The sequence below is a fragment of the Alternaria triticimaculans genome, assembly GCF_023758025.1.
Source record: "Alternaria triticimaculans strain BMP 0046 chromosome Unknown scaffold_11, whole genome shotgun sequence".
NCBI classification, from domain to species: Eukaryota; Fungi; Ascomycota; class Dothideomycetes; order Pleosporales; family Pleosporaceae; genus Alternaria; species Alternaria triticimaculans.
In genome coordinates, this window is record NW_026055968.1 from 174182 (window position 1) to 192923 (window position 18742).

Consider the following 18742-nt stretch of genomic DNA (forward strand, 5'->3'; position numbering starts at 1 on the left):
TCGGGGTGGAAGCTCGCGCTCGGAAAGCCCCACTATTGTGGGACCTGCATCGACTGTCGCATTCCAGGGTCCGCGTCAACAAGCAACGAACCACAACAGGTGCCATAAAGCAAGTAGCCACAGCCTGTTCACGAATGCCTTGATCGTTCATCGTTTTTAGGACAGATATTATTCCATCTGGTGTGATGCCCTTGCATACTGTGGCAGCATCATGTCATGGAAGCAACATCCAAATACGGAATACGTTGATCCTTTGCTTCGTTCTCATTATACCAGAGAATATGACAATATGCGCTGAAGGGCTTCTGCACATCAGACTGGCACAACAAAACATGTTTCGGACGCAGGGGGCGGGCGCTGGCTCGAGTGCCCGTCGTCCAGTGAATGGCGGTTAAGGTTAGCACTTTACGCGCACGAGGAGCGTCGCGCTAGACGCGTCGCCAACACCAACCTTTGACTTCTAGACCGGGGTAGTCGATCACCTCCACGCGCTCGACACATTCACTCACGCATACCAGAGCGATGCCAGCGTCTTCTTGTGCTTTTGTTCTCTTTTCTTGTTAGCGGTTCCCAGCATAGCCATGGTGTCGTCCAAATTCGAATCTCTCTCCGTGCGCCCTCCGACTCCACCCAAAGACCAAGAAGACACAGCCGCCGACGAGACGGTGCAATTCCTCCAAGACCCCTTTGGCGAGAAGCCAATCCCGCCCAGGCTCCGAGCAGCAAAGAGAGCGCCCAACACGCCAGAGCAATCGCCGTCGTCCGACATCGACATACCCTCGAGTTCTGCCAGCGCACGGAAGAGAGTCAACTTCGAGCTGCAGCTATGCGACATACCCACCAACAAGGCAGTCGCGCAGTCCTGGACACCCACGCGTAGCTCACCGTTAAAGCCCCTCCCCCAGAACCGTCTCACCAAGCCGCTCAAATCCATCCTGAAGCCCTCCGACGGCACGCAAACACCTCCCACAGAAGACGCTGCCAACCCACTCAACTACAAGTCATTCGCCGAGATGCTGGACGCGATAGTGAAGCTGCTCGCTTCTTCCGAGCGCGGAACTCGGTTAGATGCATACGGCTCCTTGCAGAGGACGATGCAGGCATACGACAAGATACCCGACCCCCAGGCGCTGAAGCAGAAGATGTCTCTGTTGACCCAGTTCATACGACGCGACATAACGGCGCCAGGTTTGGGTGGGACAGGGCTGGACTCACAGCTCATTGGACAGGCGATGAAGCTGCTCATGGCTCTGTTCCGCATCACCGACTTGATATCCGCCATGGACGAAGACTTCTGCTCCTTCATCATAGACCGCATCATCCGCGTAGCTTCCGATAGCTCCATGCCCAAGACCACCGTCAACACACACCTGGCTGTCCTGATGCAGCAGAGTTTCCGGCCGAAGACCATGACTGCGACACGCGTCGAGAAGGTGCTCGAGGCACTAGACACGATCCACGAGCGAACATCGGGCCACGCGGTACAGGCATACAGGGTCCGGATATACAGGAAGCTGCTTCAGCAACGCCCGGACGTTATGATCAGGCATACCGAACGATGGTTCACGCATACTCTCAAAGCTCTGGTGTCGGTTCAGAAGGATATCAGCCAGAGTGCACTGGACACTGCAGTAACGGCTGCAAAGACCATTGGCCATGACCGACATGTCGCCAAATCCGTATTGTCTGTTCTGAACCGGGTTAAGAGCGACGGCGGCACCATTGCTAGCGTCTTCGCAGCAGAACTGGATCGTATGCTCGGTGGTGATTATGCCGTCTTGGTGCCACAGATCGTGGCTGCTGTCACGGGTCTACTCAAAGACTCGCTTGATGCGTTCGCAGGCTTGAAGGAATGGCTCGTCCTCGTTAACAAGTGCCTGTCATCCGACAACGACCAAGTCCGATTATACTCCAACGTCGCGGTTGCCTTCTTAGCCTACTCCGTCAACTTCACCAACTTACCCGAAGAAAAGAAAGTCAAAGCATGGTCGGGGATGTTCGTTAAAATCTCGGTACATGCACTGCAACGGAAGACCCCAGTAAAGAAAGCTGAGCGCGATGCTGTTTCATCCGCATACTTCACAATGCTGTATTATGCGTTTCGACCAGCAGCCTCCTTTGAACAATTCGACGGACATTGGACTGACTTCATAGCTGGCCTCTGGAGTCCAATCATCGCAAAGTCTGCTCCGCAGCACGCCATACCCTGCCGAATTGTGTCTGCTCTCTTGGATGGCTCCCGGAAACCTTGGAACGAGAATCGGGCGCTAGATCTCCGGCCAAATTATATGATCCAGCGAGGGGAGCTTCCTCTGGTTGATCCCAAGTGGGTACGAAAGTCGATTGCTCTTGTACTAGAGTTTGTGGAGAATATTCTAGAGGCTGCACTCAAGACCGAAAGCAAAGAGCACGAAGACGAACCGTTTCAGACGATGTGGACAGCAGTCATCAACTCTTTGGTGGAAGCAAGCAGCAAGGAGATCATGGCGTCCACAGAAACCAAAGATGCCATGGCACATATCATCAACCTGCTGCGCCGGATCTGGGACAGCCATACGGACAACATTGCAGTAGAACAGAAGAGGGAGGATCTTTGGGCAACCAAGTTCTGCTTCCTGATAGAGACTGTTGTCCAGAAGATGGGCGCTTTTCAGTTCGCAGACAAATGTCTCACACGCAACGCCGACAACGAGATCGAAGTCGCCTCGACACCATCACATCGATCACGGCATCAAGGCACCCGATCGTCCCCGCTTCTCTTCCTGCTGGATCTTCTCGTCACACAATCAGAAGGAAAGCTAGCTGATTCTGTTCGACTCCGCGCAATGGACGTGATCATCGAGCCCTGTTTCGCTGTCCAAAACACTCGGCTGAGCAAGTTGGAGCTTCTTCGGGACTGTGCCGCGACGGTGGATGGCTCGCTGAAGGGTGCAGTGGCATCAGAGTTCTGGACGCGGATTGTAACCTTGCTCGATACCATGTTGCAAGATCAAGCAGCCCCTTCAGGTGACCGCAGCGCTCGCTCATTGGGAAAAGAGTACGAGATTGTGGTCGAATTCCTTAGTTTGGGTTCTGCCTACTTGCTAGACAAGACCGTCGGGCATCAGATTTTGTCGACTTTGGTCGGTACCGTCCGACGAGAAGCAGGAGAAGGTGCACTTGCACTCGCTGTCATTGAAAAGGTCTCTGAGCAAGTCCTGAAGCGCACACCTGACGAAGACAAAGCTTCCTGTCTGGCGTACGCCAGCATTCTTCTCCGCAACCTACCAAAGCAGATGAGTCGCAAAGTGATGGATCAAGGTCGGCAGAATCTCTGGCCTTCAAACACAGCTGCAAGGTCCCATGATATCGACCCTTATGTCCATCTTTACGGAGCCATCACTTCCGTTGGGTCAGCCGCTTACAGGAATCTTGACAAAGACGATGTAGAGGCTACCAAAGGCTTTCTTTCTGCGCTGAGCACCTCGGTCCAACACTGCTCGACGTCTCATCTTGCTGGGTATCTACGCAAGATACAAGACGCAATCCAGGTTTGGGTGGAAGATCCGGAGAAGAAGATGCAGAGCAAGGAAGAGCCATTGAAGAGCTTGCATCGTGAGGTACGTTGTCCGTTAGCAGAAGGCTCGAGCAATCACTAACCATTTCCAGGTCATCAACATGTGGGAGGAAGTCGACAAAGCTGTAGAGCGGTTACCGCGCAAGGATAGCCAAACCCTGCTTCATTTGCAGGCGTTGGTGACTGCAGGCTTCTTGAGCAGACGCCGAAGCATCGTTAACATTTCTATTGCAACCTGGAATGCCACTTTTGGAAAAGAGGATAGCTTGCGATACCCCACTCGACTTGAGCAGGCCCTGCGCCAATTACGGAACAGTGTCGAGCTTTCTCTTCCCTCACTGGAGGTCCGGGAAGACGATGCTGTAAGTGCATAAATCAGTACTTCCAAAACGTCACTAACGTCAAAACAGGAGAACAAGCTCTCGTTCTACGACTCCGATACGAGCGCAGACGAAGTCAAACGTGCATTCAAGAGCCCGCGCGTAAAGGCCTCGCCCTTCAAGATCTCTAAAGCGTCGCGAAGATCCAAGTCTCGATCTCCTGCAGTACCCACCTCAGCTACCAGGAGAGTGCCCTCGCGACAAACGCCAAAGATCCGTCTCCGCCACGACGACTCTCAGATCAAATTCGAACCTATCGTCTCTTCACCATCGAACCCGTTCCAGCAAGAATCACAGGTGTTGACTGATCGACAAAAAGAGATGATCGATCGTCAAAGGCTCAGCACTGGTATATTTGCTAAGATGGGCGCTGTCTCACCACAGCCAGAGGATGTGCCTTCGCCGATGGAGATACACTCAGATGCGTTGACTGCAGATGATCTGCCAGATCACACCTCTCGGGCAACTCCGCTCAAAGCTCTCGCAGCCATGGGTCCTATGGACGGCTACCTTGGGTCATCGCCGACACCACACTCGCGCAAGAATACTCGTCATGTTGTGAGCGAAGACACAGATATTGCAACGCCGACGGCCGTGCGGAGCATACAGTTTGCGAACGATGACCTGAACTCTTCGCCGCCTCAGTTTAGCAAGGATGACAGATCTAACACCAAGCAAAGCGAGCCTGATGTTCTCGTAGGATCCAGCTTTGAGTACCGTCAACCGGAAAGCTCGGTTTCGATCTCCTTTGATGAAGGAACCACAATCGATGAGGAAGCACTGCTTGACGCTGTTGCGCTCCACGACAACACACAAATGGAATCCGGACCCCCTTTAGACATGATCATGTCAGACGTGCCAAGCTCCACCATAGACCTGCAACTCACAGCGCAAATCGACGCCGATATGCAAGTACATGATGCTCCTGCAGAAGCGACAGAGTCCGCACAATCAGAATCGAATGCCGAATACGTCGATGCTGCATCACATCCGCAGTCATCAATGTTGGAGGACCAAGCTGGCAGCGACACCGAAGTAGACGAGTCACAGACGCCAACTCGCGGTCCTGCCCGCCGGTCTCCACGCAAGAGCTCCCAAGCCAACACAAGCAGCACTAGCCGAGTAGGTGACTCTTTCGATAACAGTTCCGCAAAAGGAACACCGTACTCCCTGCGTAGTTCCTCCCGCCACTCCATGGGCAGCCCCTCTCGGCCTCCAAGCGGCAAAAAACCCAGACGCACACCCGCAAAGAACAAGAAGAACAGCAAGAAACAGACACAGGAGAGTCCCGCACCTGCCCCAGCTGCCGCTCCTGCCCCGGTATCAGAACCAGAGCCCGCACCAGCGTCATCTCAGCCTTCCGACACCGACATCCTCGACAACATCACCGTCGCCGCACCAGTCCCACCTTCCAACCCACGAGGCAAGAAACGGAAATCTACTCACACTACCACCTCCTCCACCACGACCGCAACCACGACCGAACCCTCCATCCCCGTCCCCGCATCAACAACCCGGAAACAAAACCTGCGCCGCTCCCAATCCCTGCTCTCTCACGTCGAAAACACGCAGGATATCACCGTGGTGGATGAAACGGAAACGCCAGCGCCGAAGCGAGCGAGACAGAATGCGGATCAGGATGTCAGTGAAGCGAGGAGAACGACGCCGACGCCGGGAAGTAGTGGGAGCAAGAGGTTGAGTCATGTGCAGGTTAGTCCGAGGCCGAGGTCGGCTGGGTCGGGGAAGGTGGAGGGAGTTGGGGGGGATGGGGATGGGGATGGGGAGATGGAGGTGGTGGAGGTGGTGGAGGGTGGGGTGGAACTTCAAGCTCAATCTGAAGGCGAAACCGCACCTTCACACCCACACCAACCGTCCCACTCCCAACCCTCAACAGGAGGCACCTCCACACCAACGCCTTCCTTCGCCGAGCGCGTCATCCTCACCCCCCGCAGCATCATCAACCAGCTCAAGAGCCTCAAGGAATATCTTTTCCGCAGTCCGAGTTTAGTGCTAGGGAGAGAGGAGGAGAGGGAGATTGATGATGCGTTGTTTGATATTAGGAGGCAGGTGCATGCTGCGGGGTTGAGGGGGGAGGGTGAAGGGAGGTGAGGGAAGTAGTTTGGTTGTGGTGATTTTGGGGTTATTGGGGAAAGATTGGGGATGTGTTTTGATGGTTTGGATGTTGGATGTTGGATGTTGGGATGTAGTCAGATGTTGGGATGTAGGGAAACGTAGGATAATGTCATGGATATGAAGTCGATGTATAAGTGTCAATGTCTGTAAAGAGGAGTCTGAAAGCAATACATGGCTTATCCACAAGCATGACATCCCAATGTGCACAGCAGAATTTGATCATGTAATCCATATCCTAAGGTAAACTACACAAGAGTCTGAAGTCTTTCGCGACATTCTAGTTCATGCCTTTTGTCTGCACGCAGAACGCCCACCCATGCTCATAAAAGTTCGTTAAAAAGACACACGTAAAAGAAAAGGAACCCAAAAGCAACCGCCGATCCGCCCACACACACAGGAATTTTCCAACTACTGCAGAAGGGGATCGCGGAAGTGCTTCTGCGAGTTCTGCGCCTTCTCAACATTAGCCTGGTAGCGACTGCGAGCAGCCTGCTCCTTCCTCCTATCGCGCTTCTCGACAGCCTGGATCTCCTTCTTCTTGGCGTCGGTGACACCGACCATACCTCTGCCACCATTGGCACGAGACAGGAGCTGGCGGTCTTTATCGTGGCCGCGACCGCGGACTTGGAGTTGGCTGCCCTCCTCGCCCTCCTCGCCCTCCATGGTGACGTCGCCGTCCTGGTCCTCTTCGTCTTCGTCGCCGGCGGTGATGGCACCGGGTATGCGGGCGCGTTGGGCTTCCTCCATGCGCTCGGCGACGCCGGGGTAGTTGCGCAGGTTTTGGCGGTAGTACTTGTTTAGTGAGCGGTGACCTGCGGTGCGGCCGGAGGGGAGGTGGAGCTCGTATTCGTCGTGGTAGACGGCTTGGGGTGTGTGGTGCGCGTGGGAGTGGAAGCCGTCGGCAGCGCGGTGTGGGCGGGGGTCGGCGTGATTGTGGTGCTTCGACTTGTTGAGTGACTTGTGGCGGTGGCTGCGGTCGATGGGTACGGCTGTGATCTCATCGGTCGGTACGCTGGAGACAGTGCTGTCGGTCTCCCAGCCTGCGTCCTCTTCGGCGTTGCTCGACATGGCTGCGTCATCCTCTGTGGTGGTCTTCGTCTCGCGCCTGGCACCGAGCTTGATTCCGCCTCCTGTTGTAGATGACGAATCGTCTGAATCTTCAGCCTCCTCTGCCATCTCGTCGAAGTCGGCAGCGTCGGGGTAAGAGCTCCGGAAGTCGTAGAACTCGCCAATCTCGACCAACTCAATATCCGAGTCGAAGGCAATCATGCAGTGGCCGCGGTCGCGCATGTGCGTTTGAATGCCAGAGGCGGTGTGAAGAGTCTTGTGGCATTTGAGGCACTCGTGGTAGGCGTGGACCTTCTCGTGGAGATGCTTGATAAGCTCCTCGGGTTGAGCGAGGAATTCCTTCTCGGGTATGAACATGCCGTGGTATCGTCCCATGTGGGTGATGTTGAGCTGGAAGTTGGGCGACTTGTAGTTGCAGAATAGGCAGTCGAGGAGGGGATCGGTGGCAGGCTTGGTCGATGCGGCAACGGAGCCCTTGTCGTCTTCGGCGGCGGCGGACTCGTTCTCAGCTGCGTCCTCGCCTTCGAGGCTGGCATTTTGTAGACCTTCGGCGACATCTGCGACATCCTTGTCCCCGTTGACGGTGGTGGCTTCCGACTCAGCCATGGACTCTCCCAGCGAAAAGGCAGAGCTGACCATGGAGCCCGTTACCGATGCGGCGTCATCTAGTTGCGCGCCTCTGCCCGACTTGGCCATGTTGATGCGGTGCTTGGAGCTGTTGAGGTGGTTGTTGTAGGCATTTTCGCTGAAGTATGTCTTCTGGCATGGGGTGCACAGTTTCTCAAACGACGCCTTGGCGGCAGTGGCGGCAGCGGTGGCCTTGTTCGCAAGAACCTTCTCGGTGAAGATCTCCGAGGATAGCGGTGGGAGCGAGGCCACGCGACGCTTGAGGTTGTAGCGATGCCAGTCGGTCTGCATGTGCGCCCGCTGCAACTCGCTCGATCGGAAGGCGACCTGGCATGTGTTGCAAGTGAATGGATGCGTAGACTGGATGTTAGCCTGGGAAGGAACTTGCGACGCCATCTTTGCGAGTGTTTGGGGGGTTGACGATGTGGTTGCACTCGGAGGGAGGAGTAGAAATATAGGCGGTAGGTGGGGTTGAGTGTGGGATGTGGTAGCGCCGACGATTTCACGACTTTATGACTGGCCGAGGGGCAAAAAGCGACTAGGCCGAGCAGGGCGCGATTACAAAGTTGAGTAGGCGCGGGAGTCGATTCTGCGTCTTATCAGCAGTCCTGCGCACGGCGAAGATGGTGAATTGCGCAAAAGGCCGACTTGGGGCGAATATTGAAGCGCACAGGCATGACATCAATCGGCAGGCGTTGTGCCAAGCCACTGGCACCTGCCATCCCTGCAGCGGATTAGAGCCGCAGGGCAAGAGCACCCCTCGGCCACTACCTCAGCCCTACACTCATGTATCCGTCTATATGGGAGCGACTATGTGATACCATGACACTCGCACATACAATACCAGACTGCATCCTTAGCCGCCACTCTCTCTTGCAACAACATCGCCATCGATGATATGAGCATGTCAGACGGGACTGAGCACCCTCGCGATGCTCCGTACAATGCCACCAACCACACCTCATCGGCTTCTGCAGCGGCTGGCCCATCGACACGGTCATCACGTGCCTCGAACCGCTCGCGTAGGAAAGATGTGATAGACGTACAAGACACCAAACGCGTCCTGGAATGTTCACAGACAGAAAGACAGCGCCGCTTCCAACATCTTGTCCGATAGTGCGCCTATCACCCCCTCTCATTTTCGGAGCGAATGCTGACTGTTGACCAGCTACCTATCCCAGATCCTACATGGCTGTAAGAGTGCCTACTGCGATACCCCCACGTGCCTCTCATCCGGCAAGCGCATCGCGTCGAGACCACACCGGCCGCCTACATTGCTCACGGCCACGGCCCTAGCCCATTACCTCGCCGGTCAAGACAACCCGAACCGCGGCCTGTGCCCTCACGAGCTCAAGATTGCGCCTGAGTCGTTCAATATTACGAATGGCCTTGCCCAACATGCTAAAAACCACTCCGCCGAGGACTACCTGGTCTATCCTTCGGTATGGCAACTGGCACAACAGCGCAGGCAACGTCGTGCGGGAGATAATGGTCAACAAGACCAGGATGGCGACTTGATCAATGCCCTCAAGCAACGGCAGCAAGCCAGAAAAGACCCAAAGGCTCTTAGTCAGAACTTGTACGACAGCTTGACTATGATATACTCTTATACCACGCAAATACCCACACCTGCTTCTGTCCTTGCTTCATTGCGCAAACCCGAGCATACTCCTGCACATGACGCTCGTTCAGCTCAAACCTCCGCTATACTGCCTTCCCGACCAGACGGGCATGATGCGGAGTCAAATACCGGGCCAACGCTTGGTACAAACGGCTCGAACGCATCAGAATTGAATGGAAACTCGCGTATCGTTCGTCATAATTCACAAGCATCAGCCGCCGCGCGTGACAGTTCGCAGCCAGACAACGCTGGCGCCGAGGTCTTGGCCAACGGACACCATGTCCACAGGATACCCTACCATCCCTCGAACGGCATGACTCAAAGACATCCTTCAGCACCGCATCCTACTGCCGTGGATGGCGCATGCGATTCAGCAATGCTATCAATCTCCAAAACAGGAAAGAAAAGCTTCACTATCGGTGGGACATACCCGGCTGCTGTGCCTCGCGCGAAGCCATCATCGGCAGCAACCGAACTACCTACGAAGAACACTCCTCTTGAGGAACATCCACCATCCGGTGTACCCGTTGTCCCAACATTGAATTGCAGTATCCTCGATGAGTTCAAAGACGACGTCCATCGCCACGGAAAGAGCCACTCTACAGACTTCAATTACGTTGTGGACTTTGATCGTCGGCGACGTACGCGACGTACAAAACCCTTCGTCAACCGATCTCTATTCTATACTCTGAGCGACCCAGAAAAGCTACTTGCATCATTCCATGATACCAACCAAGACTTCAAAAACTCACCCTTACCTCATCTTGACTCATCACGCTTAGCGAACTCTTTTAGAGATTGGAACCATCGCAACGGTGCGCTCATCTTCGATAGCCTATGGCTCGCGCTGGATGCTTTATTCGTCTCTCCACCGGAACTCGACATTCAGAAGAGTCCTCGTCTGAGGCCATCAAGAAAGGGCGCTCCCAACAACAGTCCTTCCGACCAGTCATCCAGTGGTCATCAAGGTACCTCGCGCTATCTCGACACCCATGAAGCCGCTCATATCGTCATGGTATGCATACACGCACTCACCTCCCTGGTACCGCTTGGATGGTCGCACACATGGGCCCAAATACGGAAGCTTCGATCTTGGGGTGTCATGGTGCCCACTGCTACTCCCAATACCGACGCCTTTGCGCATCCCTACATGGACATCATCGACGAGTTGGAGTACGAACCGGCAGTGCGTCTTGCCGATCGTTTACTCCGGGCTATCGGGACGCGGACTTGTTTCGAACATATACTCGCCAGTTTAGACGTCGCAGAAACGAACCAGGGTGAGTCAGAAGAATTCCCGCCTCCTGTAGGGCTTGTGGATATGGTTGTACAACATTTGGAGGTGGTGGAGCGCGTCGGTCTGGCGACAAAGATGAAGCTGAATTCGAGCCATGATCGCGATGGAGATCCAGGGTGGACTGTGACAGCTACTTTTATGGAGTGGCTGAGGACTATCATCGTCAAGAAATGGGATAGCAAGGCTGAAATCAACAAATGGAGCAGCGTTGGTACAGCCGTGATGGTCCTTGACAAACTTCGTAAGCAGCTAACATGATCTCACTAGCAAGAGGCTAACATTTACAGATTCCAAGCGGCAAGCTCTACACTTACACTCTAACATGTTCGAGATGCCGATACTCGATGAGCGCATTGACACAGTAAACGAGCCTATCAACTACCTCACGTGGGAGCATCACCCCAATACTCTACACGTTTTCGAGTACCCATGCCTTTTCTCCGCACAGCATCTCGTAGCGTACGTCCGTACGATCAACTTCACCGAGATGATGAAGCAGTACGACCATACTATGCGCACCCACCAAATGCAGAAGTCGCTGGAGATGTTCCTCAAAGAACCGTATTGGTGGATTATTAAGAGGAAAATGAAGACTACCCTGAGTGAATACCTAGTGTTGGATGTCAGTCGCGAAGAACCTTTGAAGGACACGCTCGATCAGCTTTGGGGTATGGACAAGAGGATGCTGCTGAAACCGCTAAAGGTCAAAATGGGTCACAACGAAGGAGAAGTCGGTGCGGATCACGGCGGCGTGACGTACGAATTCTTCCGTGTTGTTCTGAGTGAAGCATTCAGGCCTGAGAATGGTAAGGCACATTGTACTACTGCAAGACCTCCTCGACTAACTTTGCCAGGCATGTTCACGATCGATCCACAGACGCACATGACGTGGTTCCAACCAGGCAGCTTTGAACCTCCATGGAAGTTCCAGATGCTCGGTATACTATTCAGTCTTGCGGTATACAACGGTATCACCCTACCCATCACCTTTCCCCTCGCCTTCTACGAGTACCTCCAAACCACCGGCAACCCACGCGTCGAAGGCCCAGCCGATTACGATCCCATCGACTACATCAGCGACGGCTGGCCCAGCCTAGCAGAAAGTTTCCGCACCCTCTTATCCTGGAGCGACGGCGACGTCGCAGACGTCTTCATGCGCGAGTACGTATTCAGCTACGAAGCCTTCGGCCAGCCGATCGACCAAAACCTAGGTGACAACTTCCCTGCCCTCGCTGAATCAAACTCCCCAATCGAAGAGCCTGGTCTAGTCACCAACGAGAACCGTCTACAGTACGTGAAGGACTACGTCCGCGCCTTGACATACAGTTTTGTCGCCCCTGGCCTGATTCCTTTCCTGCAAGGTTTCATGACTTGCATCCAACCCAAGAGCCTCGGACTCTTCACACCACACTCGCTCCGCCACCTCATCGAAGGCACACAGCACATCTCCATCCCCGACTTGAAACGCTGCGCGAAATACGAAGACGGGTATACGGCGCAGCATTCCAATATCCGCAACTTCTGGGACGTCGTAGAGGGGTATAGTCAGGAAGAATTACGCCTTCTCCTCGAGTTCGTTACTGCAAGTGACCGTGTCCCTGTCACGGGCTACGAGAGTATCACGTTTCACATTGTTAGGATCATGGGAAGCTCGGGGAGCTTGCCGAGTAGTAGCACGTGTTTTGGGAAGCTGTATTTGCCGGATTATGGGGATAGGCGGGTGTTGGAGCGCAAATTGGGACTGGCGATACGGAATTCGAAGGGTTTTGGGAATGTGTAGAGAAGATGATACACGGTATTCGGCAGAGACGCAGAGGAGGGAAGCGCAGCTACGGGTAGCTAGTGGCTGGAATACGAGGCACACTCGCTTGCTTGTGAGGCAGATCGTATACCGTAAGCGGAGCATGTCATGTCACACATATCTGTTTCCATAGCTAAAGCTTCGTCTCCTGCGGTCAGATTTGGAGCAAAAAAAAAAGGGCAAAAAAGAGCAAAAAAACATACAACAGCGGGGATTCGCTAGTGGTCACCCACCTAACTACTAATCCGCCGGTACACTGCTTGTATATGGCTGAGCGGACGGGAAGCCTAATTCTCAGTGTCCTATGGTCGTATGTGGATGAACAAGAAAGACATTGGCATATATCGAGCAGATGTTAAGGTCTTGCGACAGTCTTCCATGGTTATCTTTTTCCCGAGGGATGAGAAGATGTGTCATCAAAATGGGTGTATACAGCGAGGTTCATGCATTAGATTAGTAAGGCTCTAGGATAAGTTTGCGGCTCTTTCGAAGATGCTCGCGTAGAGGAGGGCATGTGTCTGTATTATAGCATTGCAAGGTGTTTATGAGAATCTGAGATTGTTTGCGTTAGAGATAGTTGGCGTTTGATAGGTTTGTGCTGTGATGTAAGGTGTTGTGTGAAGTGGGTTGTGTGAAGTGGGTTGTGTTGGTGGTTTACTCATCGTCGAGTAGTGAGGGCAGTTTGGGCTGCGGTTGACGAAATAGTAGTTGTGGTTTACTCATGATCGTGATCGACGAGCGTGTCTGCCCACGTATCCATGTTGTTCTTTATATCATCGTGACAATGAGGAGGGGGAGGGCGGCTTCGTTTGATTACTGACACATCGATATAGAATGTTGAGGGTTGACGTTGGGATGATTGCTTTCCTGGTCATGGAGTCCTGGTGATTAGAAATGCGATATGTTGAGTGACAGACGTTGTCTCATAACTTTGTCATACTCACGTTCCCTAGCTTACCATCTTTACATGCATGGTCCTGCTATACTATTTGGCTTCAGCAATATGGACGTGATAAATACTCTACCCTGTAGGTCTCATGACCATCTCGTACGTAACGCCAGCCAGCGACCTAGCAAGGCCGCTCTCCGGCTGCTTTCTTCTTATCAGCAACTACGGCGAGAATTACCATGCCAAACAAGGACTTCGCAGCACGAGTCGAGTCGAGTCGAGTCAAATCGGAAGGCCCGCGAACGTATGCGCTGGACGTCATACCCACCAATCAGCCCCTTCCACGAAACCTTCCCAAAACATGAAGTTCCTCTTACACTAGCGTATGTGGACCCCAAAGCTCAGTGGCGACTATGCGCACTTCGGTTGTCGGTCGTCTCGGAGTCGTTGTCCCGGGCCGTCGCTGTGTCGCTTTCTCACCGACCGGATCGTCGCGCAGCGTTCGGGCGACGACCCGGCGCCTGGTTATCAAGAGTCATTCGAGAGTATCGGGCGTCGGTCGGGAAAATGCCAAGAACACTGAGCTCGCGGACTTTGTCTTCGGATGCGCCGGCGATTGGCTAGATTGCCTTGGTGTTTTGGTGTTTTGAGGGTCCTCGTGACTGGTATGTCTGGAAATTGGCGGTGCGTTGACGGACGGGACTGCAAGTCGTGCGTGCGTCGCGGATGCTGGCGATTAGCGTATGTGGAGATGCTGTTGGCGGGCTGAGGCAGCTCTGTGGCCTGCAAGATATCATTATCGATTCGTACCAGGCGGGCACGAAGGGGTGGTTGTTAGCGCAAGTGGGGGAGGTAGTTGTTATCGAGATTGCGAGGGTTTCTTGCCCAGGATGGGAGAAAAATTCCAGGGAAGAATGGAGTGGCGGGTATAATGACTGATGTTGTTCTGTGCTAGTCGTGGTGTTGGAGGACAGGATAGTTGTGATATCACTGCTGGGTTGTAATGTGGTGAACTACTTTTTGTGGGCCCGACGACCTTAGATGGTTTAGTGGACTGGGGATGTAAACATGACATTTGGGTGTGGGTGGGTATACCAACAATACAAAACTCAATCCAGAATTGTTTGTATGCTGCTTACAGTGGTGGTGGAGCGGAGCGAGCATGCATGTCCAGCGCGCGATCTAGCCCTCGAGTCGAGAATCAAGACCATCGCGTGGGGATAACTGCATCTGGAGTTGTGGACACGATGGATAAGCTCCGAAGGCCCCTTGCCCCTGCAGTTCTCTAACCGAACGACGACTGTACCACGAGGCAGCTCAAGTCTGGCCGAACTGATACGACGTCCAATTACAGTAATTTCTCGGCGCATCGATGCCAACACATCAATCTGCGTGCAGGTCGGAGAGACTTTGAAGGAGTCAGACCACAAACGGGTCGAGCCGACAAAACAATCATGTTCACGTGCCTGTCCGGTGAATCCTGCGAAGACTCTAGTGCCAGCGAGCCTTCGGAGAGCCGCATGCATGTGTCGTTGGAGACTGCAGCGCGCTATCAGTAGCCTGCAGCCACTTGGCATCAAATAGTGTTGATTCGCCAATGCAACGAGACATCTCTCGTTCGGGCTAGGCGGACGCAGCAGACCAATGACGGTGGGATCTGGAAGAACATGCGGACACTCCGCCTCGCACCGGTCGCTAGATGATCCGAACACCAAAGTGTATACCGGTGGGTGGAGCCTGGACGACTTCAATGCTCGCGTGCCATGCATGTTCACGTAGGAGCGACGTCCCGAGGAGTCGCGAGGTCGCGAGGAGTTGACCGAGTGGCGCTCGCGATGACGGTGGCAAGAGGACGCGCAGCATGCAGTTGAGCCATTGCATGCAGTATTGGTCGAGAAATGTCAAGATGATGTTCAGTCAGTAGGAAGAAGATGAGCAACTAAGGTTGCACACTACACAGGTAAGGTTTGCGGTGCCAAGCGACGTGCCAAGTCCTCCACGACTCCTACCCAAACTTCATCAATTCCTCATGTGCTCAAATTCTAGCGGATGTACATGCTTGCATGCTTGGCTGTTACGTAGTCCCGACTTGATCGACTACCCTGCATATGGACCATATGCATGGCGTTGTCAATCTCGACGTCCGTGGTCGCTGCTCCTCGAAAGGGATCGATCACACTGGCAATACATGCGCTAGCGACTGACAGACATGCTGTATTCTGTTGCATGGCTGTGCGGATATGATTGCAAAGGAACTGGTCTGGCCAGATTTGCTACCTATGGGTGATGCAGCGTGGCAATCTTGAATCCTGCAGCGGAAGGCGGGAGGATGACTGAGCGCTACCAGAGTCTGGCCGCGCACACAACTTGCATGTTACGCAGAAATGGCGAGGCGACGACGAAATCACTGAAAGAATTTCATGTCAGAGATTTGCAACAATCACTATGAATTACAAGATACATCATATTGTTCTGGATTAATGTAACCCTGCTCGCTAGATGGTGAATACCCCAGCCAAGACGTGAGGTAAGATCGCGTGCTCGATGAAACACTACATGATGATCCCTCCAGCATCGAACATCGAACTGCGGCTGGTCGGGCCTTTTGAAGTCAGACCCGGCGGTGTGCTCGTAGAGGTGGGATTTCGCCATCGCCCAAAAGGGACTAGTTCGGGCGGGATTGGTCACTCGAAGCGTGGATTGCGTAGGATTGCGTGACCGCTGGAAGTCACGACCCAACCTTTTGTAAGGCGCGTCAGGGTCGCACTTCCCCACATACACCGTGCGGCCGACGCGACTTCCGGGGCGTCGCGCTTCTTATCTTCCCTATCTATAAAGGTCCCGCTGCCCTCATCTCAACCAGAGTTCGGCCACCAAGTTTCCTGCCTTCACCCACATTCAGAAATTAATTGCTTCTTCCTACAATATCATCGAAGCCTCAAGTCTACAACCACAACCACTGCCACTACAGTATGGCACCCAGTCTCTTGCTAGACCCAGAGTCGCCGCCCTCATCCTATGTCCACACCAGCAAGCAAGCCTTCAGCCAGGACGGCGGTGTCTCACTCAAGGAGGCCCAGGCTCCCGTTGGCGGCGACTTTTCATTCTCTTCTACAGCCATGAACGGTAATGGTAACGGCCATGTCAACGGTAGCGATGGCTTCTCCGGCAACGGGTTCTCAGATGCTCAGCAAGGCGGAAGCGATTTCATTACTGCTCAGACTCTTCGTCAACAATCGGACAGCTATGCGACTCAGGCTCGCACTTCGGGAGACGGAAAGCGTCCCAACATCTTGTACATTATGGCCGATCAGATGGCCGCACCCATGCTAAAGTTCAATGACCCAGAGTCAGTTATCAAGACACCTCATCTTGATGAGCTTGCTAGGACCGGCGTCAACTTCGCGAGCGCTTACTGCAACTCACCTTTGTGTGCACCATCTAGGTTCACCATGTGCAGCGGTCAGTTGCCATCCAAGATCGGAGGATACGACAACGCCTCGATCCTGAGTCCAGAGATCCCGACCTACGCCCACTACCTCCGCCGCGAAGGATACGAGACTGCGCTCGCAGGAAAGATGCACTTCATCGGCCCGGACCAGCTCCATGGCTTCGAGCACCGACTTACTTCCGACATCTACCCTGGCGACCTGGGATGGTCCGTCAACTGGGACAAGCCAGAGGAGCGTCAAGAGTGGTACCACAACATGGCTTCGGTCATGCAAGCCGGACCATGTGTGCGATCCAACCAACTCGACTATGACGAAGATGTCATGCACAAGGTAAGGGATCTCAGTAGTACAATATACTCCAGCGGTATAGGGAAGTCTTCTAACATACCTTCAGGCTCAACAGTACCTCTACGACTACGTTCGATCTGACCCCGAGAGCCGTCGGCCATTCGCCTTGACCATCTCTTTGACCCACCCACACGACCCCTACACCATGATCCAAGAGTACTGGGACCGATACGAGGGCGTCGACATTCCCCTGCCCAAGGTTGAGATCGCCCAAGAGAACCAGGACTCTCACTCTCAGCGCCTGCTCAAGACCATCGACCTGTGGGACAACCCCGTTCCAGACGAGGCCAAGATCCGCGCGCGCCGTGCCTACTTCGCTGCTTGTAGCTTTGTCGACGACCAGGTTGGCAAGCTCGTCCGTCTCCTCAAGAACTGCAGGCTGGACAAGGACACCATTATCGTCTTTTCCGGGGACCACGGTGATATGCTTGGCGAGAGGAGCCTGTGGTACAAGATGAGCTGGTATGAGAACAGCGCGCGAGTACCGATGATTATCAACGGGCCCAATATCGCGCCCAAGAAGGTCAAGGAGTCCGTGTCCACCATGGATCTCTTGCCCACGTTCGTCGACCTCGCTGGAGGACAAGTCGATGATCGTCTGCCACTAGACGGTGTCAGCCTTCACGAGTACCTTGTCTCAGACAAGCCAGGCAAGGACGAGGTGTTCGGCGAGTACATGGGCGAAGGCACCGTTACTCCCACCTACATGATCCGTCGTCATGAGTGGAAGTTCACCTACTCCCTTGCCGACGGACCGCAACTCTACAACCTGGTTGAGGACCCGCAGGAGCTGCATGATCTTGCCACTTCCCCAGAGCCTCACAACCAGAAGATGCTCGCCAAGTTCGAGGCGGAGGCGCGCGAGAAGTGGGACTTCAAGACCATCCACAACGACGTCGTCCGAAGCCAGCGCATGCGCCAGGTTGCTTGCAGTGCACTGAAGATTGGTCGCAAGGAGTCTTGGGACTACCAGCCGCCGGCTAACGACCAGAACCGCTTCATCCGCTCGCACATTCCTCTGGATGAGCTCGAGCGTCGAGCCCGCTTCCCCATCGTGGACTACTTGGGCCGTGAGAAGTCAGCTCAGGCATCCCACCATGGTCTTGCTGGAGCAGCTGGCCAGTGAGGGCACGTTTCCCAAGTCCCCACGACCTTTTTCCCTTTCGACAAATTTGTGTTATTACGGATGCCGAGATTCCATCTTTCCAGTCTGTTTCTAGCGATGCTGTTAATGTCCAGTTTTATTAGCGACTCATGGCGTATGACTTTACGACGCAGGGTGTGTATTGCCAAGCGTTCTGCAAACAGCATGGTCAGAATGAGTTGCATTTACGGCGTTTTGGGGCATATGAGGGCAGGGCGTTATGGCGATGATGATCTTGAGCAGGCGATACATGGGCGACGGGTGATGTGGCTATCTATAGCACAGTACAACAATAAAACTGAAAACGTAAACTCGGTGCCGTGTGAACTGACGTCGGCGTTGATCATGTGTGAAAGAATGATGGTGGTGCTGTGAAGCTGTGTGACTCTGGTGCGAAGCGGCGGGGACAAGGAGGGGTGTAATGGT

General features: G+C 54.0%; 4 protein-coding genes across 4 annotated transcripts; 3 read left to right on the forward strand and 1 right to left on the reverse strand.

The window, feature by feature from the left end:
- Window positions 1-581: 581 nt before the first annotated feature.
- Window positions 582-6045, forward strand: J4E78_007260 (uncharacterized protein; the record flags this gene model as incomplete). The annotated part of the gene is made up of 3 exons (XM_049367867.1): window positions 582-3599; window positions 3649-3918; window positions 3967-6045. The coding sequence occupies 3 exons, from the start codon at window positions 582-584 to the stop codon at window positions 6043-6045; spliced, it is 5367 nt and encodes a 1788-aa protein (XP_049220188.1).
- A 432-nt stretch (window positions 6046-6477) lies between these two features.
- J4E78_007261 (uncharacterized protein) lies at window positions 6478-8160 on the reverse strand (the record flags this gene model as incomplete). The annotated part of the gene is made up of 1 exon (XM_049367868.1): window positions 6478-8160. One exon carries the CDS (start codon window positions 8158-8160, stop codon window positions 6478-6480), a length of 1683 nt encoding a protein of 560 aa, XP_049220189.1.
- Window positions 8161-8662: 502 nt separating this feature from the next.
- On the forward strand, window positions 8663-12462 carry J4E78_007262 (uncharacterized protein; the record flags this gene model as incomplete). Its single annotated transcript, XM_049367869.1, has 4 exons — window positions 8663-8880; window positions 8933-10893; window positions 10970-11488; window positions 11537-12462. The coding sequence occupies 4 exons, from the start codon at window positions 8663-8665 to the stop codon at window positions 12460-12462; spliced, it is 3624 nt and encodes a 1207-aa protein (XP_049220190.1).
- Window positions 12463-16344: 3882 nt separating this feature from the next.
- On the forward strand, window positions 16345-18298 carry J4E78_007263 (uncharacterized protein; the record flags this gene model as incomplete). The annotated part of the gene is made up of 2 exons (XM_049367870.1): window positions 16345-17154; window positions 17219-18298. 2 exons carry the CDS (start codon window positions 16345-16347, stop codon window positions 18296-18298), a joined length of 1890 nt encoding a protein of 629 aa, XP_049220191.1.
- Between the last annotated feature and the right edge of the window lie 444 nt (window positions 18299-18742).